The 26,879-nt window shown below is 47.0% G+C and overlaps 1 protein-coding gene across 6 annotated transcripts in view; it reads right to left on the bottom strand.

Annotated features, from left to right (window-relative positions):
- Window positions 1–25,721, bottom strand: part of nsd1b (nuclear receptor binding SET domain protein 1b) — a 46,607-nt gene extending 20,886 nt beyond the window's left edge. Inside the window, exons 1-18 of one of the 6 annotated variants that reach the window (XM_087806727.1) lie at window positions 25,608–25,721; window positions 22,561–23,330; window positions 18,618–18,759; window positions 16,722–16,894; window positions 13,617–15,164; window positions 13,254–13,556; window positions 12,855–13,196; window positions 11,782–12,105; window positions 10,444–11,716; window positions 10,186–10,295; window positions 9,862–10,141; window positions 8,169–8,269; window positions 5,971–6,013; window positions 5,546–5,772; window positions 5,075–5,212; window positions 2,589–2,712; window positions 2,318–2,518; window positions 2,072–2,251 (exon numbers count right to left, since the gene is read on the bottom strand). In XM_087806727.1, coding sequence (XP_087662853.1) covers window positions 2,072–2,251; window positions 2,318–2,518; window positions 2,589–2,712; window positions 5,075–5,212; window positions 5,546–5,772; window positions 5,971–6,013; window positions 8,169–8,269; window positions 9,862–10,141; window positions 10,186–10,295; window positions 10,444–11,716; window positions 11,782–12,105; window positions 12,855–13,196; window positions 13,254–13,556; window positions 13,617–15,164; window positions 16,722–16,894; window positions 18,618–18,759; window positions 22,561–23,313 — 6,262 coding nt within the window. In that variant the 5' untranslated portion in view covers window positions 23,314–23,330; window positions 25,608–25,721. The other 5 variants (XM_087806726.1, XM_087806725.1, XM_087806728.1 and 2 more) reach the window with 5 other exon arrangements.
- Between the last annotated feature and the right edge of the window lie 1,158 nt (window positions 25,722–26,879).

A 26,879-nucleotide genomic window follows, 5' to 3' on the forward strand; every position in this document is an offset into this window, starting at 1 on the left:
GAAACTTAGAGTTTGTAAATAAATAATATGAATTCAAAGTTTTCTTCTTCTAGTCAAACACTGACCTTTAGTTCCGACAACAAATTAGTTTTTTAACCTTTTCTTCACAACAGACCAGATTAATGTTATTTTGACCTTCAGATGAAAATAAATGTGTTTTATTATAAGTAACATTTAGAGACGAGTCACAGACGAGTCACAGACGAGTCACAGACGAGTCACAGACGAGTCACAGACGAGTCACAGACGAGTCACAGACGAGTCGGACGAGTCACAGACGAGTCACAGACGAGTCACAGGCGAGTCACAGACGAGTCACAGACGAGTCACAGACGAGTCACAGACGAGTCACAGACGAGTCACAGGCGAGTCACAGGCGAGTCACAGACGAGTCACAGACGAGTCACAGACGAGTCACAGACGAGTCACAGACGAGTCACAGACGAGTCGGACGAGTCACAGACGAGTCACAGGCGAGTCACAGACGAGTCACAGACGAGTCAGAGACGAGTCAAAGACGAGTCACAGACGAGTCGGACGAGTCACAGACGAGTCACAGACGAGTCACAGACGAGTCACAGACGAGTCACAGACGAGTCACAGACGAGTCGGACAAGTCACAGACGAGTCACAGACGAGTCACAGACGAGTCACAGGCGAGTCACAGGCGAGTCACAGACGAGTCACAGACGAGTCACAGACGAGTCACAGGCGAGTCACAGACGAGTCACAGACGAGTCACAGACGAGTCACAGACGAGTCACAGACGAGTCGGACGAGTCACAGACGAGTCACAGACGAGTCACAGACGAGTCACGGACGAGTCACGGACGAGTCGCGGACGAGTCACAGACGAGTCACAGACGAGTCACAGACGAGTCACAGACGAGTCACAGACGAGTCGGACGAGTCACAGGCGAGTCACAGGCGAGTCACAGACGAGTCACAGACGAGTCACAGACGAGTCACAGACGAGTCACAGACGAGTCACAGACGAGTCACAGACGAGTCGGACGAGTCACAGACGAGTCACAGACGAGTCACAGACGAGTCACAGACGAGTCACAGACGAGTCACAGACGAGTCGGACGAGTCACAGACGAGTCACAGACGAGTCACAGGCGAGTCACAGACGAGTCACAGACGAGTCACAGACGAGTCACAGACGAGTCACAGACGAGTCACAGACGAGTCACAGGCGAGTCACAGGCGAGTCACAGACGAGTCACAGACGAGTCACAGACGAGTCACAGACGAGTCACAGACGAGTCACAGACGAGTCGGACGAGTCACAGACGAGTCACAGGCGAGTCACAGACGAGTCACAGACGAGTCACAGACGAGTCACAGACGAGTCACAGACGAGTCAAAGACGAGTCACAGACGAGTCGGACGAGTCACAGACGAGTCACAGACGAGTCACAGACGAGTCACAGACGAGTCACAGACGAGTCACAGACGAGTCGGACAAGTCACAGACGAGTCACAGACGAGTCACAGACGAGTCACAGGCGAGTCACAGGCGAGTCACAGACGAGTCACAGACGAGTCACAGACGAGTCACAGACGAGTCACAGGCGAGTCACAGACGAGTCACAGACGAGTCACAGACGAGTCACAGACGAGTCACAGACGAGTCGGACGAGTCACAGACGAGTCACAGACGAGTCACAGACGAGTCACGGACGAGTCACGGACGAGTCGCGGACGAGTCACAGACGAGTCACAGACGAGTCACAGACGAGTCACAGACGAGTCACAGACGAGTCACAGACGAGTCACAGACGAGTCACAGACGAGTCACAGACGAGTCACAGGCGAGTCACAGACGAGTCACAGACGAGTCACAGACGAGTCACAGACGAGTCACAGACGAGTCAGACGAGTCACAGGCGAGTCACAGACGAGTCACAGACGAGTCACAGACGAGTCAGACGAGTCACAGACGAGTCACAGACGAGTCACAGACTGATAATAACTAATAATGGATAACAGATTACGATGCTAACAATCTTGGTTCCGGTCACGGGTTCGAGTCCCGGGACGGAGCGTCTTGCTCGTGGACTCGTACCTTCGGTGCAGACGAAGCACCAGCTGACGTTGACGTGCTCGTGGTTCTTGACGCCGCGGCGAGCGCTGAAGTGGTTCGGACAGATCATGCTGTTGTTGGACAGAACCAGGCAGCCGGACGCCATGCACAGGTCCGAGGCGTGGTACGCCACCGGGCAGCGCACGCAGCGCACCAGTCGACCTGCGGGGGAACAAGAACGCCAGTTGAGGACCGGGGGGGGGGAACCGTGGCGGGGTCAGAGGTCACCTCTGGTCATGGAGGCGCTGTTGGGGTTGGCGATGAAGCAGGTCAGACACACGTGGATGGAGCATCGGAAGCCTCGGGCGACCGGCGCCGTGGGGGCGAAGGCGGCGACGCACTCGCCGTGGTAGAACTTGCCGCACACCGGGATCATGCAGCGCCGCACGTCCTCGCCGCGCTTCTTGCACACGAAGCAGGTGTGGATCCCTGCAGGTGAAGCTGGATCAGTGACCAGGGTCACGGTCAGGGTCACGGCGGCGGCTCGGGGTCAACTTGCCTGATTTACACTCCGGACACACGAACTTCCCTCGCGGCGCCTCGGCCAGAGAGATGCACGCCAGGTGGAAGGCGCCGCAACACTGACCCTCGCACAGCAGCAGCTCGCCGCTCTTCTCGCACACCTGCGGCAGGTGAGACACGTTCACTTCCTGTCCCTCGTATCGTGACAAGAGTCTACGTTGTTGTTCCAGTATTTCTTCAGCAGACGCTAAAGCGACTGTTGCGTTACGCATATATACTTGTTACTACACCTATAACAACACCAGAGTCAAGTACTGGACAATACTACACATATATACTTGTTACTACACTATCACAACACCAGAGTCAAGTACTGGACAATACTACACATATATACTTGTTACTACACTATCACAACACCAGAGTCAAGTACTGGACAATACTACACATATATACTTGTTACTACACTATCACAACACCAGAGTCAAGTACTGGACAATACTACACATATATACTTGTTACTACACCTATAACAACACCAGAGTCAAGTACTGGACAATACTACACATATATACTTGTTACTACACCTATAACAACACCAGAGTCAAGTACTGGACAATACTACACATATATACTTGTTACTACACTATCACAACACCAGAGTCAAGTACTGGACAATACTACACATATATACTTGTTACTACACTATCACAACACCAGAGTCAAGTACTGGACAATACTAAACATATATACTTGTTACTACACTATCACAACACCAGAGTCAAGTACTGGACAATACTACACATATATCCTTGTTACTATACTATCACAACACCAGAGTCAAGTACTGGACAATACTACACATATATCCTTGTTACTACACTATCACAACACCAGAGTCAAGTACTGGACAATACTACACATATATCCTTGTTACTACACTATCACAACACCAGAGTCAAGTACTGGACAATACTACACATATATCCTTTTTACTACACTATCACAACATCAGAGTCAAGTACTGGACAATACTACACATATATACTTGTTACTACACTATAACAACACCAGAGTCAAGTACTCCACAATACTACACATATATCCTTGTTACTACACTATCACAACACCAGAGTCAAGTACTGGACAATACTACACATATATACTTGTTACTACACCTATAACAACACCAGAGTCAAGTACTGGACAATACTACACATATATACTTGTTACTACACTATCACAACACCAGAGTCAAGTACTGGACAATACTACACATATATACTTGTTACTACACTATCACAACACCAGAGTCAAGTACTGGACAATACTACACATATATACTTGTTACTACACTATCACAACACCAGAGTCAAGTACTGGACAATACTACACATATATACTTGTTACTACACCTATAACAACACCAGAGTCAAGTACTGGACAATACTACACATATATACTTGTTACTACACCTATAACAACACCAGAGTCAAGTACTGGACAATACTACACATATATACTTGTTACTACACTATCACAACACCAGAGTCAATTACTGGACAATACTACACATATATACTTGTTACTACACTATCACAACACCAGAGTCAAGTACTGGACAATACTAAACATATATACTTGTTACTACACTATCACAACACCAGAGTCAAGTACTGGACAATACTACACATATATCCTTGTTACTATACTATCACAACACCAGAGTCAAGTACTGGACAATACTACACATATATCCTTGTTACTACACTATCACAACACCAGAGTCAAGTACTGGACAATACTACACATATATCCTTGTTACTACACTATCACAACACCAGAGTCAAGTACTGGACAATACTACACATATATCCTTTTTACTACACTATCACAACATCAGAGTCAAGTACTGGACAATACTACACATATATACTTGTTACTACACTATAACAACACCAGAGTCAAGTACTCCACAATACTACACATATATCCTTGTTACTACACTATCACAACACCAGAGTCAAGTACTGGACAATACTACACATATATACTTGTTACTACACTATCACAACACCAGAGTCAAGTACTCCACAATACTCCACATATATACTTGTTACTACACTATCACCACACCAGAGTCAAGTACTGGACAATACTACACATATATCCTTGTTACTACACTATCACAACACCAGAGTCAAGTACTGGACAATACTACACATATATACTTGTTACTACACTATCACAACACCAGAGTCAAGTACTGGACAATACTACACATATATACTTGTTACTACACTATCACAACACCAGAGTCAAGTACTGGACAATACTACACATATATACTTGTTACTACACTATCACAACACCAGAGTCAAGTACTCCACAATACTCCACATATATACTTGTTACTACACATAACAACAACAGAGTCAAGTACTCCACAATACTCCACATAAGTTACTACACTATCATTATACATCATATACTTGTATCGTGAAGGTGAAGATGAGACTAAACCTGGCAGATGTTCTCCTTCATGGACGCTGGTCCACCTCGGTCCCCGATGATCCTCCTGGACGACAAAAGTGCATCATCGCACATGAACATCTCGTCCTTGATGAAGGAGAAACTCTGATCCAAGGTCGTTGTTTCGCTCTGTGACGACACAACAGTAATACAGTAATAACAACAGTAATACAGTAATAACAGCAGTAATACAGTAATAACAACAGCAATACAGTAATAACAACAGTAATACAGTAATAACAACAGTAATAACAACAGTAATACAGTAATAACAACAGTAATACAGTAATAACAACAGTAATAACAACAGTAATACAGTAACACAGTAATAACAACAGTAATACAGTAATAACAACAGTAATAACAACAGTAATACAGTAATAACAACAGTAATACAGTAATAACAACAGTAATACAGTAATAACAATGGAACATGTTCTAGAAGAGTTTAGGAAAACAAACCTCAGACTCCACGAAGTCTCTCTTCATCTCTGGATCGTCCAGCTCGTTGGGAGGACCCTCCATGTCTGACGTGTTCTCCTCTGGTCTGAACTCGGCTTCAGCAACAGGGGAGCTCGCAGGCTCTGGTGTCGCGGAGGTTGCTGGTTCAACGCCGGCTGGTTCAAGTGTGGCAGGTTGTGAAGAAACTACTGTCACTTTAGTCTTTTGTTTGGAAGGGAAGGATGGATCTGAAGGAAGAAAGAGTCTTGAATGAAACCAGAACCACACACACACACACACACACACACACACACACACACACACACACACACACACACACACACACACACACACACACACACACACACACACACACACACACACACACACACACACACACACACACACACACACACACACACACACACACACACACAAATCTGAACCTGAGTCTGTGATGAGATGAGAACTGATCCTCAGAGGCTTGACCTGTAAAACAAACATCAGTCAAGTCCATATGACAACATGATATTAACATATGTAAGTAAGTAATATTTATTTATATAGCGCTTTTCCAGACCAGGGTCACAAAGCGCTTAAACAATCAAAACAATATTCAATAAAGTATATACTTTAAAGGTCAAGATAAAACTGATAACACAACAGGAGTTCCAGAAAATCAAGGAAAATGTTGATGTTTCTTGAAGGAGTCAGTAGATCATCAAACACAAAGAGAGAGAAGATCGTTCCAAAGCTTAGGAGCAACAGTCTGGAAGGATTTCTCTCCTCTGGTCCTGAACCGTGTGCGAGGAACCATCAGTAGATTCTGATCCACAGACCTCAGAGCCCGAGCTGGGGTGTAAGTCTGGATCAGATCACTGATGGAAGGTCTGACCATAAATAGATCTGAAAGTAAGAAGCAGAATTTTAAAATGATCCTGAAAGAAACTGGAAGCCAGTGAAGAGTTTGAAGGAGAAATGTGAGTTCTTCTACTAGAGCAGCCAGTGAAGAGTTTGAAGGAGAAATGTGAGTTCTTCTACTAGAGCGGCTCAGAATTCTGGCTGCAGAGTTTTGTATGAACTGCAGGCGAGACACATCCTTCTTGTTTAGACATGAAATCAAACTGTTACAATAGTCCAGACGAGAAGAAACAAACGCATGGATTATAAGATCCAGATCATGTTGTGACAACATTTTCCTAAGTTTAGAGATTTTTCTCAGTTGAAGGAAACAATTTCTGGTCAGTTTTCTTCAGTGTTGAACAAGAGACATGTCTTTATCAAATACAACACCCAGGTTTCTCAGGCTCAGTTTGACAGACTGACCTAAGTCACTCAAGTACTGACTCAACCCTGGAATCTTATCATCAGGAGCAATCACCAGTGTTTCAGTTGTGTCCACATTTAGCTGCAAAGGGTTTTCACTCATTGTTTGATTTCTAGCAAACAATTGACTAAGTTCAGCCTCTGGGGCTCAGTTGGATCAACAGAGCAGTAGAGCTGGATGTCATCAGCAAAAATGTGATAAGAAACATCAGGAAATCTCTGAATGATTTTACCGAGGGGAATCAAGTACAGCAAAAACAATAAAGGACCCAGAACAGAACCTTGAGGGACTCCACACAACAGATCTGCCGATTCAGACCTCATTTGATTGGCAGATACACTAAAACTGCGCCCAGAAAGGTAAGATGGGAACCATTCTAACACAGACCCAGACAATCTTCATCCCTCAGTCTTCTCAGCAGGATCTGGTGATCAACTGTGTCAAAGGCTAAGGACAGATCCAAGAGAACCAGAACAGTGAATTTAACAGAGTCAGCCGACATCATGATGTCACTGGACACTTTCAATAAAGCTGTCTCCGTAGAGTGATGTTTAAGGAAGCCAGACTGAAACTTCTCATGGATGTCGCTCTGATTCAGGAACAAAGACAGCTGCTCAGACACCACCTTCTCCAAGATCTTGGACAAGAAAGGGAGCTTAGAAATAGGCCTGAAATTACTGAGGTCAGTTGGGTCTAAGCCTGGTTTTCTGAGCAGAGGCTCCACAATGACATGTTTAAATGCATTGGGAAAAACCCCTGTGGAAAGGGAGAGGTTCACCATATTGGTAACCCAGGGGCCAATTACATCAAATACTTTGATAAAAAGCCTACAAGAAAGGACGTCATCTGAGCAAGAGGAGGGTTTCATCTTGTTCACTAGTGCTGAAATATCACCCAAGATATAGCAGTGAAGGAAGACCAAGAGGAGGAGAGGGGCTCAGAGAGAGGAGGGGTTCCACACAAAGCAGGAGACACGAGAGAATTAATCGTGTCAATCATGTGAATCATGTTAACTTGATATTAACATGTTAACATATAACATATGATAACATGATATTAACATGATAACATATGACAACATATGATATTAACATGAAAACATATATTTTATTTAGTATTGCTTTGATTGTATAAGTGCTTTGTGATCCTGGTCTGGAAAAGACTCTACTAACATAAATTACTTACTTACTTACAACATATGATAACATGATAACAAATAACATACAATAATATTATATTAACGTGACATTAGCATGATATTAACATCAGGGATGTGTATTACAGCTTCATACATGACACGGACTCGTCATGTCGTACCTTCTTCTTTGTGGTGGGAGGAGCTTCGGCTTCAAGACAATACTCCAAAATCTTCTGCGTCGGCTTCCTCTTGCGCTTCTTCTCCAGCTGAGGAACACTTCCTGTGAACATTCATGACAGGTGAACACTTCCTGTGAACGTTCACGACAGGTGAACACTTCCTGTGAACGTTCCCGACAAGTGAACACTTCCTGTGAACGTTCACAACAGGTGAACACTTCCTGTGAACGTTCACGACAGGTGAACACTTCCTGTGAACGTTCACGTCAGGTGAACACTTCCTGTGAACGTTCACGACAGGTGAACACTTCCTGTGAACGTTCACGACAGGTGAACACTTCCTGTGAACGTTCACGTCAGGTGAACACTTCCTGTGAACGTTCACGACAGAACGTTCACGACAGGTGAACACTTCCTGTGAACGTTCACGACAGGTGAACACTTCCTGTGAACGTTCACGTCAGGTGAACACTTCCTGTGAACGTTCACGTCAGGTGAACACTTCCTGTGAACGTTCACGACAGGTGAACACTTCCTGTGAACGTTCACGACAGGTGAACACTTCCTGTGAACGTTCACGACAGGTGAACACTTCCTGTGAACGTTCACGACAGGTGAACACTTCCTGTGAACGTTCACGACAGGTGAACACTTCCTGTGAACGTTCACGACAGGTGAACACTTCCTGTGAACGTTCACGACAGGTGAACACTTCCTGTGAACGTTCACGACAGGTGAACACTTCCTGGGAACGTTCACGACAGGTGAACACTTCCTGTGAACGTTCACGACAGGTGAACACTTCCTGTGAACGTTCACGACAGGTGAACACTTCCTGTGAACGTTCACGACAGGTGAACACTTCCTGTGAACGTTCACGACAGGTGAACACTTCCTGTGAACGTTCACGACAGGTGAACACTTCCTGTGAACGTTCACGACAGGTGAACACTTCCTGGGAACGTTCACGTCAGGTGAACACTTCCTGTGAACGTTCACGTCAGGTGAACACTTCCTGGGAACGTTCACGACAGGTGAACACTTCCTGTGAACGTTCACGTCAGGTGAACACTTCCTGTGAACGTTCACGTCAGGTGAACACTTCCTGTGAACGTTCACGACAGGTGAACACTTCCTGTGAACGTTCACGACAGGTGAACACTTCCTGTGAACGTTCACGACAGGTGAACACTTCCTGTGAACGTTCACGACAGGTGAACACTTCCTGTGAACGTTCACGACAGGTGAACACTTCCTGTGAACGTTCACGACAGGTGAACACTTCCTGTGAACGTTCACGACAGGTGAACACTTCCTGGGAACGTTCACGACAGGTGAACACTTCCTGGGAACGTTCACGACAGGTGAACACTTCCTGTGAACGTTCACGACAGGTGAACACTTCCTGGGAACGTTCACGACAGGTGAACTAACTGGGTTCAAATGCTACACGAGCTAACTAAGTTCAAATGCTACACGTGCTAACTGGGTTCAAATGCTACACGTGCTAACTGGGTTCAAATGCTACATGTGCTAACTGGGTTCAAATGCTACACGAGCTAACTGGGTTCAAATGCTACATGTGCTAACTGGGTTCAAATGCTACATGTGCTAACTGGGTTCAAATGCTACACGAGCTAACTGCGTTCAAACAGTGAATCTGTGATGACCGTAGACTCTGTCGTTCACTCACGGGCGTCTTTGACGGGACCCTGCGGCGGCGGCAGCTCGGCCTCGGGCGGCGGCGTCAGAGTGTCGATGGACAGAGCTGGACTCTGGTGCGTCAGCGGGACCTCAAGTCTCGCAGCCGCCGCCGAGGACGACGACGCCGAGGTTTCTTCAGGGGGCGGAGTCTGCACTTCAGGAAGTAAACTCAGAGCCTGGTCCACGTTCTTGTCGTCCGGTCCAGCCGTGATGGGAGGAGGAGGAGGAGGAGGAGGAGGAGGAGGAGAGCTCTGAGGAAGGGAGGAAACCTGAGTTAGTTTGACGACGACATGAGTGGAAGGTTTAGTTTCACCTTCTCCAGCTCCAGAGGCTTCTTGCTCTTCTTCTTGGACGTCAAGATGTGCTCGTAGTCTCCGGAACATTCCAGGAGCCTCTTGCTCGGCTTCCGTATCCTCTTGTGAGCTGAAGGTCAGAGAAACAAACTTGATTAATGAATGATTTTCATGAAAAGAGTCGATTATTGGGACACACTTCAGGGACATGTTTCCAGCAGGTTGACTCTAGATACAGTTATTTACTCATCATATGGTCACAGATCATCTGGTCTCACCCGAGGCGTCGTCCTGGCGCAGCTTCAGGCTCATCTGTGTGCAGTTGTTCACCAGCTGGTTGAGCTGCTGCAGGCAGAACGAAGAGTCGGACGCTCTGGTCCAGCTCTCGTCCTCGCAGCCGTCGTTCAGCTGCAGCAGCTGCACTCGGGTGGAGCAGTCCTCCACCGAGAAGACCTCCTCCGCCGCCGCCTCCACCCCCGGGTAGCCGGGACCGTACCTGGAGGGACGACTCGGGACTTTGCGGCAGATCTTCTTCCTCGCCGCCGGGCTCCTCCTGCCGAACGGCCTCTTGGAGAGCAGCTCCACTTCACCGACCACGTCCGGGCCGGTCACGGTGTCGCGGTCCGGTCCGGCAGAGGCCGAGGGTCCGGGCATGACCGACGGCTCCTCCTTCACGTGGGCGCCGGGGGGCCCGATCTCCAGCTCCAGCGGCGCCCCCTCTCGCTCCCTGGTGTCGTGCAGGTCCTTCAACATCATGAGGAACGTGCTGAACGTGAACTTCTTGTCCGCCTGGAAGGACACGGCTCGGTTTTTCTCGCCGTCCGTCAAGGACTGGAAGGACACCTGGTCCACGCTTCTGAAGGCCTTCATGAAGGAGAAGGGCGAGGGCGGCGACGCGCCGGCGTCCGGCCGTTTGACCTTGGAGGTGAGAGGGATGAAGTCCATGGGGGGCGTGGAAGACACGGACAGATCTTCATCTTCGCTCTTGGATTCCACCTCCAGGTCGGAGGAGCTGCGAGAGGAATCCTGGACCTTCTTCAGCTGAGCCTCAGTTTGAGAGCAGATGATCAGATCTGAACTGTTGTCCATCACTTGCTTGTTCCACTTCTTCTTCCTGCTCTGCTTACGCTTCTTCTGCTTCACCTCCAGCTGAGCCTCCAGGGCTCTGGTCATCAGGGTGTTGCTGGCAGGAAGGTGTTCCAGATGCTCCGGGACTTCATCGGATCTTTCTTGAGTCGCTCGGTTGAAACCCGTCCTCGGTTCAGGACCAGGACTCGCAGCTGTGTCTGTGGACGGAGAAGGTCCACGCTGGAGTGGAGCCGGAGCTGCTGGGACGTGGAGCGCAGCACCAGAAGATAGACCGGCCGACTGGCTCGAGAACTTCTCCGGGGTCTTGGAGAGGAGTAGAGTCGGTGCAGTTGGCTGGCTGACCACTAGAGGGCCACCGGGGTCGGCGGAGGACGAGGACGAGACGAAGGTGGATCGTTGCAGAAGAATCGACTCCGTGTTGGACAGAGTTGCTTTCCACGAGTCCTTGAAGTGTTTGGGAATCTGTTGACACACGACCGTTAGTCGTCAGCTACCGTTTGTTTCATGGACTTCACAAGAACGTTTACCGTGCATCTGTTGTTCCGTCTCTTCTGTTTGGACCTGCGGTGCCACTGGAACTGGTCCTGAAGGAGGACCGGCTGCTCCTGGACCGCGAGCTCGGCCGGAGCTTCGGGCACATCCGCGGGGAGCAGACGCCCGTCCAGGCGAGGAGGCGAGCGCGTCTCGATGGACCCGTTGGTCACGTTGGACGCAGCGCAGACGACGAGTTCGCTCGACGACCCGTGACTGTTCAGGGACGAGTCTCTGGAGGAACAGAAGGACTCGGGTCCTGCTGGAAGAAGATCTTCTGCAGCACCAGGATCCCAAGACTTGTTGAGAAGTTTGGGAATCTGTGGAGACAAAGTTGTATTTCAGTCCAACTATTCTTATTTAAGGTTGATCGTTAATAACTAGTTCAACTCTAGAAATCATTGATTTTCTACGTTTCCTTCTTTTTACTCGTTTCTCTTGTGAAGACAGTGAAGAAAAGACAGTGGAAGACAATGAAAGACAGCGGAGAAAAGACAATCAAAGACAGTGTCTTCTACTGTCTTTGATTGTCTTTTCTTCAGTGGAGGAAAGACAGTAGAAGACAATAATAGACAGTAGAAGAAAAGACAAGAAAAGACAATGAAAGACAGTGAACACAATGAAAGACAGTGAAGAAAAGACAATAAAAGACAGTGAAGGAAAGACAGTAAAAGACAATAAAAGAGAGTGAAGAAAAGACCATCAAAGACAGTGAAGACAATGAAAGACAGTGAAGAAAAGACAATAAAAGAGAGTGAAGAAAAGACAATAAAAGACAGTGAAGAAAAGACAATAAAAGAGAGTGAAGAAAAGACAATAAAAGACAGTGAAGAAAAGACAATAAAAGACAGTAGAAGAAAAGACAATAAAAGACAGTGAAGAAAAGACAATAAAAGAGAGTGAAGAAAAGACAATAAAAGAGAGTGAAGAAAAGACAATAAAAGACAGTGAAGAAAAGACAATAAAAGACAGTGAAGAAAAGACAATAAAAGACAGTGAAGAAAAGACAATAAAAGACAGTAGAAGAAAAGACAATAAAAGACAGTGAAGAAAAGACGAAGACAATTACTCTGCATTTCTTGGGCTTGCGACACCATTGGATGACGAGTTCTGGGTTCGACTCCTTCTGCTCAGATTCTTGCTTGGACGTCTGCTTTTTCTCGTGACCTTTGACCTCATCCGTGCGCCCAGAGTGACCGTTGACGCTCAGAGTCGGAGACACGTGGTCACCTGAGACGGAGACACCTGAGGTTCCAGGCTCACGTTCCACAGGTGTGGTCGGTCCGTCCTGGACTGGACTGGAGGAGGGTTTGGGTTCAGATCCAGGGACGTCCTCCGTTGACCCAGAAGAGACGACCTTGAGTTGATCTTGAACAACATGTTCACTCTCTGAAGCATCTTCTGGAAACATCTGAACAAAGAACAGAGATTAGTCGTCGTTAACTTGTGTTCGATTCTAAATATTTACTCTGCATTTCTTCTGCTTGGTCTTCTGACATGAAGCCAGAAGACGATCTGAAGCCTGCTCTGGACTCCTGGGGTCTCCTGCAGACGAGGTTCCTCTTGACTCTGTGGGCAACAGAAGGTTCTCCTCACAGCTCTTCTCCGAGCTCCTCGGCTCAGGAGGATCCTTCTTCAGTGATCTTTGGCTCTGCTGGGAGCAGACGTCGAGCTCGGACGAGGAGACGACGGACTCGTCCACGGAGACGATGGAGGATCTCAGGAGGACGTCGTCTTCTGAGGTCACAGGAACCTTCACACGTCGAGGAACCTGAAGACAAACACGAGCTGGTTTTGTTCTGAAAGACAAACATCAACTTTAAAGAATTACTTTGTGTTTTCTCATCTTCCTGGGTCGTCCCTTCGGACGAGGTTGTTGGATCTTCTCCAGACATGGACGCGTCTTTTCCTGGACCTGGACCTCAGCTGCAGCCGGAACCTCCTGGACCGGGTCCACAGTTTTCTCCGGACCGCCACAAAGCTCTTCTAAGGAATATGGTCGAGGCGTGTTCTCCTTGGAGCGTTCCGACTTTTCTGGACTGTGATTACCCACAAGCCTTTGCAGCTGGTGTAGCGAGGAGATGGTGAGTTTGTTGAGGGACACCTTCAGAACCGGCGTCCTGCTGTCCAGAATACATCGTTTGAACTCGTTGATGGAGGCTTGAGACAGTTCTGACGGAGGGTTTTGCTTCGCTACCGCTTTAGAGACTTTTTCAGTCTTGGTTTGACCTTCAGACGACCTTGAGAACGACCTGGTCTCGATGTCACTCCTGCTGCTGGAGGCCAGATCCCGGATGTCTTCGCGTCTCAGTTTGACGAAGGGTAGCTTGCAGTTGTAGACCAGAGGGATCTTCTGCCGCAGCTTGACGAGAGGGTCGCTCGTGTTGATCTTCAGGTCCGACAAGGAAACGTTTCCAGTCGAGTCGGTTTCTCTTCGGCTCTCAGGAGAACTTGGACCTGGACTCACAGGCTTTTCTCGTTCTGAAGAACTTCCTGCATCGTTTGATCTGATCTGGTCCTTGTGTTCTTCTGCGCTCACTTCTTCACCCTCAGTGTTTTCTAGAAGAGTTTCTTCTCGTCGACATGTGGAAGATCCGTCGTCTTCAGGGGGTCGCTCCGGCGGGTCCGGGACTCCGGGCGGATCTGAAGATCCGACAGCAGCGTCCAGAAGTTTGACGGCGACGACGATGTCGTTGCAGTTCAAGTCTTCTCTGGGTTCTGGGTCGGCAGGTACCGCGGTCTTCCCTCGCTCCGACGACGGGTCGCAGGGGCCGAGCACGCCGGGCGTCTTCTTGCCGACCGCCGGGCTCTTCCTCCTGCTGCTGGTCTTGGTGAAGAGGGTCCGGTCTGGAAGAGGACTGGTGGTCTTCGGGCGCCGGTCCTTACCGGCCTTGCTGAACCACAGACCGCTCTGAATCTCCGGCTGCTTCTTGGCCTCCTTGACGGACGACTGTTGGGATGGAGTGAGTTTGGACTGACGTTCAAGTGCTTTAGGACAGAGGATCTTGGGAACAGAGTCGATGTCTGAATACGGACATTCAAGGTCGTCTTTATCCGACGGGTGAAGGTCGTCTGGGTTCTTGGAGCTTCTCCTCTCCACGTTCTTCTTGCACGACTTGCTCTTCGCCGCTTTCCCTAAAGTGCCTGGTTTGGCCGTGTGTTGTGCAGGCGAGCACACGGACCCGTTGGTCAAGGAGTTCTCAGGAGGCTGGGGGACCAGCCTGGGGGGCGAGGGACGGAGCTCCAGGTTTTCCTTGGGTGAGCCGGTGAAGAAGTCCAGAGACGACGTGAGCGACGACATGAGCTTGGATCTCTGCAGGAGGATGGACTCGGCTTCAGCCACGCTCGTGTTCCAGGAGTCCTCGAAGCGCTTCGGGATCTGTCCAGAGACGGAACATGGTATAGATAGATAGTATAGTATAGATAGTCGTTTGTATAGATAGTACAGATAGTATAGTAGAGATAGATGGATAGTATAGTTAGTAGAGATAGTATAGTATAGATAGTAGTTAGAATGTATAGTACAGATAGTATAGTTAGTAGAGATAGTATAGTATAGATAGTAGTTAGAATGTATAGTACAGATAGTATAGTTAGTAGAGATAGATAGATTGTATAGATAGATAAAATAGTATAGTATAGATAGATAGTATAGTATAGATAGTAGTTAGCATAGATAGTACAGATAATATAGTTAGTAGAGATAGATAGATTGTATAGATAGATAAAATATTATAGTATAGATAGATAGTATAGTATAGATAGTAGTCAGAATGTATAGTACAGATAGTATAGTTAGTAGAGATAGATAGATTGTATAGATAGATAAAATAGTATAGTATAGTATAGATAGATAGTATAGTATAGATAGTAGTTAGCATAGATAGTACAGATAATATAGTTAGTAGAGATAGATAGATAGTTTAGTATAGTATAGATAGTATAGTTAGTAGTAGATAACTAGTACAGATAGTATAGTATAGATAGTTTAGATAGATATTATAGTAGAAAGAGATAGTATATATAGTATAGATAGTAAAGATAGATAATAAAAATAGTATAGATAGATAGATGGTATGGATATATTGAAAGTATAGGTAGATAGTATAGTATAGTATAGATAGTATAGATGGATAGTATAGTATAGTATAGATAGGATAGTATAGATGGATAGTATAGTATAGTATAGATAGGATAGTATAGATAGTATAGATGGATAGTATAGTATAGATAGTATAGATAGGATAGTATAGATAGTATAGATAGTATAGATGGATAGTATAGTATAGTATAGTATAGATAGGATAGTATAGATAGTATAGATGGATAGTATAGTATAGTATAGATAGGATAGTATAGATAGTATAGATGGATAGTATAGTATAGATAGTATAGATGGACAGTTTTTCAAGAATTTGAATATCTGGAGTAATTGAATGAATCATTTATATATTTAAAGATTGAATTGGGTTTTGTTTTAGTGAATTACAATAATGGAATATTTTTTTTAAATGAATGTATTTTCTTTACACATAGTTTAATATTCTAATTTCAAATGTATTTATTTTTTAATTCTAAATATATGTTGGTATAAAAGAGTCTCCAGACCAAACCAACAGAGCTACTGATCAAACTCTCAGCCAATCATGTGAAAATGTAGAAGCACATGATCAGTATCTCTGTGCTCTGTTGCTTTGGTCTGGTGACTCCATTATACTAACATTTATATACATTTAAAAGATCAAGTATTAAAAAATTAATTTAGGAAAATCTATATTTGAATTAAAACATCAAATTGTATGTGTAAAACATTGATTTTAAAAGTATTTTAATTGAATTTCAAAACGAATCAAGCTTTAAAAAGACATAAAACTAAAGTAAAAAAAAACCCATAAATACATTCTTTTGACTCCGATAAACTTCCATCTCAACTGACCGTGTATTTGTGACTCTGTTCCTTCGACTTCCCTCGACGGCGTCGCTGCAGGAACTGTTGGAACTCGAAGCCGCCGTGGAAGGTGTGCGTGGACTTGTCGTCGACCCAGGCTCGCTCCGGAGGCTCGCCGTACGTCTGCACGTGGTACAGTCGGCTCGGCCGCTCGCTGGACTCTGGAAGGGGAACCTCGGGTCAGTCTTGAGGACCAACATCGGCGGACACCAGTACCATCTCGTCGTTACAACCGTTTTTCAAAGCTCCTGCACTCGTATGGTCTCGCACTGCTGCTGCTGCTCACGTGTTCACAACCAGAGACGCTTCATGACACACAACGAACCGTGTTTGTGTTTCCATCCATCATTGAGACAATAGTGTCTCACTGTGACTGAAGTGAGTTCAAGGCTCAGTTTCGTTGATTTCTCTCTAAACTACGACAAAAACGACAAACCGGTGAATGTTTAATTTTCCACTAACATGACGTTGAGGCTCATATTCTCTCCTCACACTCGTCACAAACACAAACTCTCTTAAACACACTTTAAACATCACGTTATCAACATTATTTATAACCAGTAGATGCACAAGGTTTGTATCGACAGCATTTATTTACTTTACATTTATTATAACCTTCGAACTCGACGTTACGTTACGAGGCGTCGTCGCTCTCGACAACTGTATCGTCAACGTTGACCTGAATAGCTCCCATCGTGCTTTGCCGCCCAGCCAGCCAATCACAGCTGCCGATGACTTTTGACCAATCAGACGTCAGACGTAAATCTTCGCCACTAACAACTGGACATTTAGGTAACTTTAAAAAACAAATGCAGACAAAATTAACTAAATAACTTAGAAATGCTGTCAATTAAAAAATACTAACTTCCCTCAACTCTGACTTCACAACTAGTTACTGTGACTTTATTATGACTAGTTTAACACCGGGGGGGGGGGGGGTCAGACGTGTCCACACCACGAGCGTCTCCAGGTTCCTCGCAGCGCCAACGTGTTCATGAAGTCGAAAAACAAGTCACGTTGTTCAAGTTCGTCGTCTCGTAACTTCTGCGTCGGCGCCCGAGGACGGTGCGTTCAGGGAGCCTTGGAAAAATCCACGTTAACGTCGCGAGAGCTTCATCTCATGCATTTGTATCGATGAACCTACGCATCCCTCGCAGAACGGCATCATGGGAGTTCCCGTCTTTGACACTTTGAACTCTGACACCGATGGTACAGTCAGTGACACGTCTGGACTCACCCTTCACGCGATGGTACAGTCAGTGACACGTCTGGACTCACCCTTCACGCGATGGTACAGTCAGTGACACGTCTGGACTCACCCTTCACGCGATGGTACAGTCAGTGACAGGTCTGGACTCACCCTTCACGCGATGGTACAGTCAGTGACACGTCTGGACTCACCGATGGTACAGTCAGTGACACGTCTGGACTCACCCTTCACGCGATGGTACAGTCAGTGACACGTCTGGACTCACCCTTCACGCGATGGTACAGTCAGTGACACGTCTGGACTCACCCTTCACGCGATGGTACAGTCAGTGACACGTCTGGACTCACCCTTCACGCGATGGTACAGTCAGTGACACGTCTGGACTCACCCTTCACGCGATGGTACAGTCAGTGACACGTCTGGACTCACCTTCACGCGATGGTACAGTCAGTGACACGTCTGGACTCACCCTTCACGCGATGGTACAGTCAGTGACACGTCTGGACTCACCCTTCACGCGATGGTACAGTCAGTGACAGGTCTGGACTCACCCTTCACGCGATGGTACAGTCAGTGACACGTCTGGACTCACCCTTCACGCGATGGTACAGTCAGTGACACGTCTGGACTCACCCTTCACGCGATGGTACAGTCAGTGACAGGTCTGGACTCACCCTTCACGCGATGGTACAGTCCCTGCTCCGGGTCCGACACCACCTCACTCGGCCACCACGGCCTTCGCCCGAACTTGGCCCAAATGATTTCTCCCTCCAGGAACTTGAGCGGTGGAAGAGGTCGAGTGCTGAGGTCACTGAGCTGTGGACACAATCGAGAGTGTCAATCAAACACTTCGTTCACAATACTTTGTTCATCATTCACGTCAAATTTTGTTAAGCGTTTGAAAATTAGTCGATGGTGGAAAAAAAAACATGTTTTTTTTTACTTTGAATGTAAAGTGATCGTGTTGATCGTGTTGATCGTGTTGATCGTGTTGATCGTGTTGATCGTGTTGATCGTGTTGATCGCGTTGATCGCGTTGATCGCGTTGATCTCGTTGATCGCGTTGATCGCGTTGATCGCGTTGATCTCGTTGATCTCGTTGATCGCGTTGATCTCGTTGATCGCGTTGATCTCGTTGATCGCGTTGATCGCGTTGATCTCGTTGATCTCGTTGATCTCGTTGATTGTGTTGATCGCGTTGATCTCGTTGATCTCGTTGATCGCGTTGATCGTGTTGATCGTGTTGATCTGGTTGATCGTGTTGATCTCGTTGATCGCGTTGATCTTGTTGATCGTGTTGATCTCGTTGATCGTGTTGACCGACTACACAACCGTTTGTACCGACTACACAACCGTTTGTATCGACTACACAACCATTTGTACCGACTACACAACCGTTTGTACCGACTACACAACCGTTTGTACCGACTACACAACCGTTTGTACCGACTACACAACCGTTTGTATCGACTACACAACCGTTTGTATCGACTACACAACCGTTTGTACCGACTACACAACCGTTTGTACCGACTATACAAACGGTTGGACCGACTACACAACAGTTTGTACCGACTACACAACCGTTTGTACCGACTACACAACCGTTTGTACCGACTACACAACAGTTTGTATCGACCACACAACAGTTTGTACCGACTACACAACAGTTTGTATCGACTACACAAACGTGTCATGAGTGGTGATGGTGTCAACAGGCGAGAGCAACTTGATGGTTTTTCTTTCAGGAGGTTGTTTTTTAAACGTCTTTAAAAAATGTCATTTGTATCAATTTTTTGTGTTTTAATGTTTTTTGTTGTTTTTTTCTGTGAACGTGGAGTATTTTACTGTATAAATTATATTCCATCTTAACCATAAAATCAAAGTTAAATAAACGATTTAAACGAGTCTCAGACTCATGAACCCTTCAATGACTCAAATGTTTGAATCTCTTGCATTAGATGAAGACGACGAACACGTTGATGTCTCCAGATCTGAATGAAAGTCATTGAAAATGTAGTAACGTTCCTCGCAGGCAAACGTTCCACACACACACACAGACACAGACACGAAACAATGACAAAATTAAATTTATCAAAGAGAAAATCTCTCCCCCTTTGTTTGGAACCCCTACTGTCTCTGAGCCCCTCTCCTCCTTATGGTCTTCCTTCACTGCTGTATCTTTGGGTGATATTTCAGCACTAGTGAACAAGATGAAACCCTCCTCTTGCTCAGATGACGTCCTTCCGTGTAGGCTTTTTATCAAAGTATTTGATGTAATTGGCCCCTGGGTTACCAATATGGTGAACCTCTCCCTTTCCACAGGGGTTTTTCCCAATGCATTTAAACATGCCATTGTGGAGCCTCTGCTCAAAAAGCCAGGCTTAGACTTAAACTGACTTCAGTAATTTCAGGCCTATTTCTAAGCTCCCTTTCTTGTCCAAGATCTTGGAGAAGGTGGTGTCTGAGAAGCTGTTCCTGGATCAGAGCGACATCCATGAGAAGTTTCAGTCTGGCTTCCGTAAACATCACTCTACGGAGACAGCTTTACTGAAAGTGTCCAGTGACATCATGATGTTCTGGTTCTCTTGGATCTGTCCTCAGCCTCTGGGTCTGTGTTAGAATGGTTCTTATCATACCTTTCTGGGCACAGTTTTAGTGTATCTGCAAATCAAATGAGATCTGAATCGGCAGATCTGTTGTGAGGAGTCCCTCAAGGTTCTGTTCTGGGTCCTTTATTGTTTTTTTTTGCTGATGACATCCATCTCAACCAGAATCGTTCCTCGCACACAAACGTTCCTCACACAGAATCGTTCTTCACCCACAATCGTTCCTCACACACAATCGTTCCTTGCACACAAATGTTCCCCACCCAGAATCGTTCCTCGCACAGAATCGTTACTCACCCAGAATCGTTCCTCGCACAGAATCGTTCCTCACCCAGGATCGTTCTTCACCCAGTATCGTTCCTCGCACAGAAACGTTCCTCGCACACAAACGTTCCTCACCCAGAATCGTTCCTCGCACACAAACGTTCCTCACCCAGTATCGTTCCTCACCCAGAATCGTTCCTCGCACACAAACGTTCCTCACCCAGTATCGTTCCTCACCCAGAATCGTTCCTCGCACACAAACGTTCCTCACCCAGAAACGTTCCTCGCACAGAGACGTTCATGGCACAGAAACGTTCCTCACCCAGAATCGTTCCTCACCCAGAATCGTTCCTCACACAGAGACGTTCCTCGCACAGAATCTTTCAAGGCACACAAACGTTCCTCACCCAGAATCGTTCTTCACACAGAGACGTGTTCCTCGCACAGAATCGTTCCTCACCCAGAAATGTTCCTTGCACACAAACGTTCCTCACACAGAGACGTTCCTCACCCAGAATCGTTCCTCGCACACAAACGTTCCTTACCCAGAATCGTTCCTCACCCAGAATCGTTCCTCACACAGAGACGTTCCTCGCACAGAATCGTTCCTCGCACACAAACGTTCCTTACCCAGAATCGTTCCTCACCCAGAATCGTTCCTCACACAGAGACGTTCCTCGCACAGAATCGTTCAAGGCACACAAACGTTCCTCACCCAGAATCGTTCCTCACACAGAGACGTTCCTCGCACAGAATCGTTCAAGGCACACAAACGTTCCTCACCCAGAATCGTTCCTCACACAGAGACGTTCCTCGCACAGAATCATTCCTCACACAGAGACGTTCCTCACCCAGAATCGTTCCTCGCACACAAACGTTCCTTACCCAGAATCGTTCCTCACCCAGAATCGTTCCTCACCCAGAATCGTTCCTCACACAGAGACGTTCCTCGCACAGAATCGTTCAAGGCACACAAACGTTCCTCACCCAGAAACGTTCCTCACCCAGAAACGTTCCTCGCACAGAATCGTTCAAGGCACACAAACGTTCCTCACCCAGAATCGTTCCTCGCACAGAGACGTTCCTCGCACAGAATCGTTCCTCGCACAGAGACGTTCCTCACACAGAATCGTTCCTCACCCAGAAACGTTCCTCGCACAGAATCGTTCCTCACCCAGAAACGTTCCTCGCACAGAATCGTTCCTCACCCAGAAACGTTCCTCACACAGAGACGTTCCTCACCCAGAATCGTTCCTCACCCAGAAACGTTCCTCGCACAGAATCTTTCCTCGCACACAAACGTTCCTCACCCAGAATCGTTCCTCACACAGAGACGTTCCTCACACAGAATCGTTCCTCACCCAGAAACGTTCCTCACCCAGAGACGTTCCTCACCCAGAATCGTTCCTCACCCAGAAACGTTCCTCGCACAGAATCTTTCCTCGCACACAAACGTTCCTCACCCAGAATCGTTCCTCACACAGAGACGTTCCTCACACAGAATCGTTCCTCACACAGAGACGTTCCTCACCCAGAATCGTTCCTCACCCAGAAACGTTCCTCGCACAGAATCTTTCCTCGCACACAAACGTTCCTCACCCAGAATCGTTCCTCACACAGAGACGTTCCTCACACAGAATCGTTCCTCACACAGAGACGTTCCTCACACAGAGACGTTCCTCGCACAGAATCTTTCCTCGCAAACAAACGTTGATTGGAGTTGAAACATCTTGGACGTTCTTACCATCAGGTGACTGGAAGGACTGTCTCCAAACAGGAAGAGTTCAGTGTCGCTCTCCCACTCGTCGTCCGACCCATCCCAGTATCTCCGGCGCTGACCCGACGACTGGGACCGAGTCACGACCTTCCTGGCGTTGAGAGCCGTGGAGTCCTGGTTGAGGGTCCCAGCAGTTGCCGGTTCCACGCTCCCTGCTTTGTCCTGCTTGTCGTCCACGACAGACGACACGAGCGTCTCTTTGTCGTCGTCGTCGTCGTCGTCGTCAAACAGAGACGACTCGAAGTGCAGGAAGCCGTTGGCGAAGGGGCTGTTGCTGTCCAGAGAGAAGGCGGGACTGGGCGGGCACGACACCACCGGCTCGGTCCGAGGAGCTTCCGGAACATCTCGCTGCTTCTCTGGGGGTTTGGCAACATTCTTGCTGGAGGTCTGTTCCTGACCCGTGTCGTTCCACGAGTCCGTCTTCTTCTTCCAGTCCCAGCTCCTCTCCGGGATCCTGCCGTCTCTGGACGGGAACACGGCGTCGGGCTGGCTGACCATCTTGGTGAGATGCTGCAGGCGCATCAGTGGACTGTAGGAGGACGAGGAGGACGAGTGGTCGGCGGGAGCGAAGCCGTAGAGCGCCGTGAGCGAGGAGGTGGTGGCGGACATGCTGCTCTTCTTGGCGTCGGCCTGTTGTTTGGACGAGAGGTCGCGGCCGGAGGTCAAAGGGCAGCGGGGTCTACAGTCCTCCCGGTCGGTGTCTGGATATCGCCGGCTCATGGTGACTCACTTCCTGCCTGGAACAGAACCAGATCCAATTATTTCAAATGGTTGTTTCTAGATCATGAAATCATGAGTAAACTTCTTAACGTGGACCTACAACCTTCACAAACATACCCTCGTTTACCCGTAGTTCACATGCTAACTAGCATACATGCTAATAAGGTGTGTAAAAAATAAAATGTGTCTAAACTGTCAAATAAAGAGATCAAACGTCAATCATTGAAGACTCGCATCTATGACACGAACGAACACGTTACGAAGATTCATAAACGAACACATGTTTCAAACGTGAAGATTGATTTTTTTGCTTTTATCGCAGACGAACTGAGTCGCAAAGAACTTCTCCTGAAAGTGTTTTTAATCCGATTGCGTCGATCAATAATAGTCCAAGGATTGAACCTTGAGGTTCCCCGTTTTACTACATAAAGTAACACAAGTTATTAATACGATAATTATCGTAATATTTTGAGAACCTTTCAGGTTTTACAAACGCAAGTTGAAATTAAAGTGAAAGATTCTTAAAAGTTTCAACAGGTTGTAAACGTGAGGTCGCGACGGTCGACCTTGTGTGGAACTGTAGTTATTATTGTTGTTGTCGACTCGTTCTATCTTGTCGTTTCCACGGTAACATCATGTATTCATAACATAACATTATAGATTATAAGTATTTGATTCTTTGACTTCTTAGACACTCAAAGTGTTGATTTTCTTTGATACACTTGAAGACTCTTTAGGATAAACTAGTAACTACTAGGTAACTAGTGAAACTATCAAAACTATCAAGAGTCATTCTTGTCACTAAACACTAGAAAAACTTACTTAAATCATCTTTAAATGTTAACCAACACAAACAATTATTCAAAAACAGTCATAACAGTTACAACAGTTATTATTATTGTTATTATTCATAATATTATAATTACGCTTCAACAATTAAGTCAGTAAATTAACATCAACTAGTCATGAATAAGTGAGTTTGTTGAATCTGTTCCAAATAGATTTAAGTATTTTGTGCAAAATACTTTCTTTAACTTCTAACATAATTCAAACGTTAGCACGAGTTCAAGTCAATGTGTCAACATCAAGGTTCCAAGGATCGAACCCTGAGGTTCCTCAACATCCAAACTGACTCGAAACACGCGCGTGTTCGTCCAGAAAGATCCAGAAGTGCAGCCCGAGCCTGTTCGTGTGTCGGTTCCGAGCCCAGAACCTACCTTGCGAGCAGCGAGGGAAGCTAGCTGAAGGGCCACAGACGGGCCTCTATTGTGCGACACATCGCGACCCTCGCGAGGATCCGAGCTCACGCTGTCGCGACACGACACCCACGACACCGACGCGCGCGCTCGACGACATCCCGCGGACACACACACACACACACACATGTACACAAACAGTCGCCGGTGCTGCTACAAACCAGGAGTCGAAAATGGACCCTCCGTGCGCGTGCCCGCGGACGTGCGCGTGCGCATAGGTTTGTGTGTGTGTGTGTCACACACACAGTGAGCTGGTGTGTGTCACTTGTGGTGTCAACACACAAACACACACACAGACTCACGACACGGCAGACCACAAGTTGACACACACACACACGGTGACACACACACACACGGTGACACACATGTGTGTGTGTGTGTCACCGTGTGTGTGTGTGTGTGTGAAACAGCTACATCGCGATATCGGCAAATATCGCGGGATCTGTCGCGACAATCTTACCATCGCGGTGTCGCTCATGACACAGTGAGTCTGGACCCGAACTCTACTGTCATGTAGTGAAGATCTGGAGACACAAGTAGAAGCAGAGAGTAGAGTAGAGTAGAGTAGAGTAGAGGCCTGATCCTCTCTCTCTCCCTCTCTCTCTCTCTCTCTCTCTCTCTCTCCCTCTCTCTCTCTCTCTCTCTCTCTCTCTCTCTCTCTCTCTCTCTCTCTCTCTCTCTCTCTCTCTCTCCCTCCCTCCCTCCTTCCCTCCATCGTCTCCGGCCTCAGACCCTCATCAGTCTCTCCTTCCATCCATTCTGACCTCCACTGATCTCACTTTCTTTTTCTCTCCATCTTCTGTCTCCCCCCCTCCCTCGTGTCTCCCCCCATCATCATGAACCCCTGAAGGTCCAACAATCCAGAACCAGCTCCAGTAAAAAAAAAAAAAAAACACGATCAAAGCCGGATCTCCCTGAACTCACCGTGACGTCATGGATCCTGATCAGATCCCCGGTGACTGACACATGTCAGGCTTGAGTGACACGCGCGCGCACGAGCCCCAGAGGGACACAGACGTCTGAGGTCCCTGAACTCACCTTCAAGATGGAGTCTCTGCGGCACGAGCAGGCCTGTCACGTGTCTGGACTCGTCCGCTGTCGAGGTCCAGTCGGTGCCGGAGCCGCTCGCGAGCCCCCCATGGCGGTTCTTGACATGATCGTGACCCCCCTACACCCCTACACCCCCACACCCCCACACCCTCACCCACGACTGTGTTCTCGCGGCGAGTCCGTGCAATGACAGGACCCTGAACGCACCACAGGCGGGAGAAAATGGCGCGTCATGTTGTTGTTATACATGGTTTATTACGAACACTCAACGCGGACCTGATTGAAGACAGGTCTGGACACTAATCACCCGCCAAACTCTCGCGCCACAGTCAAGTCACGTGGTCACTGTTGCTTTTCACGTCGTTCCGCGAACATGACGTCAAGACCTCACGATGAGGTCATCACTGCCCCCCCCCCCCCACCCACACACACACACACACACACACTTTAGTTTCCACGTCACGTCACGAGGAGTGAGTGGTGATCAGAGAAGAAAGAGAAGAAGAAGAAGAAGAAAAGAAGGAAAGAAAGTGAAGGACGGGCCTGATGTTGTTTCGTGCTCAACAGCGCCCCCCGCGGATGTTCAGTAGAATCGTTAATCTTTATTTTCTAATAAACAAATATCGATTGATCCAAACATTGTCTGGAGCACCGGAAGGCGTCATGAAGCACTTCCTGTTACACCGAGTCACGTGACTTCCTCTGGCTTGTTGTGTAAACTGCGATGATTGATTTTCAGCTGAATATCGTCTTCGATGAAGAAGAAAAACTATTAAATGAAAGAAAATATTGATGAAATCTCAGTCAAACCTTCAGCACATCCTTGTTTTGACTCTTTTATTGATTATTGATTATTAATGGTCGATTCTATCATCGAGTCACAACAAAGTTGCTCTTAAATGATCATTAAATTAAACTTTTGATCAAACATTTGCAGCGTTTACTCGTGACACAGAATGATTTGAGACAAATATATAATATTGATTATAATATTGATTATAATATTGATTATAATATTGATTATTTATATTGATCGTTACAGACCGTCAGGAGAATCACGTGATTCACGCGTTTGAACGAGAAAAAACACAACTCTGGCTCCATCTCTCGACAAAATCACTTCTCTGGACAAACACACACTTGTATCACAACTACACACTGACACACAATGTACACACGAGGGTCGGTGGAGAGAAAACATCGTGAACCTCTCACAGATCACCACTAGATGTCAGTGTTTCTCCGTTTTTGTGCCAAAAA

The sequence above is a fragment of the Callionymus lyra genome, chromosome 14, assembly GCF_982586985.1.
Source record: "Callionymus lyra chromosome 14, fCalLyr1.hap1.1, whole genome shotgun sequence".
Taxonomy (NCBI): domain Eukaryota; kingdom Metazoa; phylum Chordata; class Actinopteri; order Syngnathiformes; family Callionymidae; genus Callionymus; species Callionymus lyra.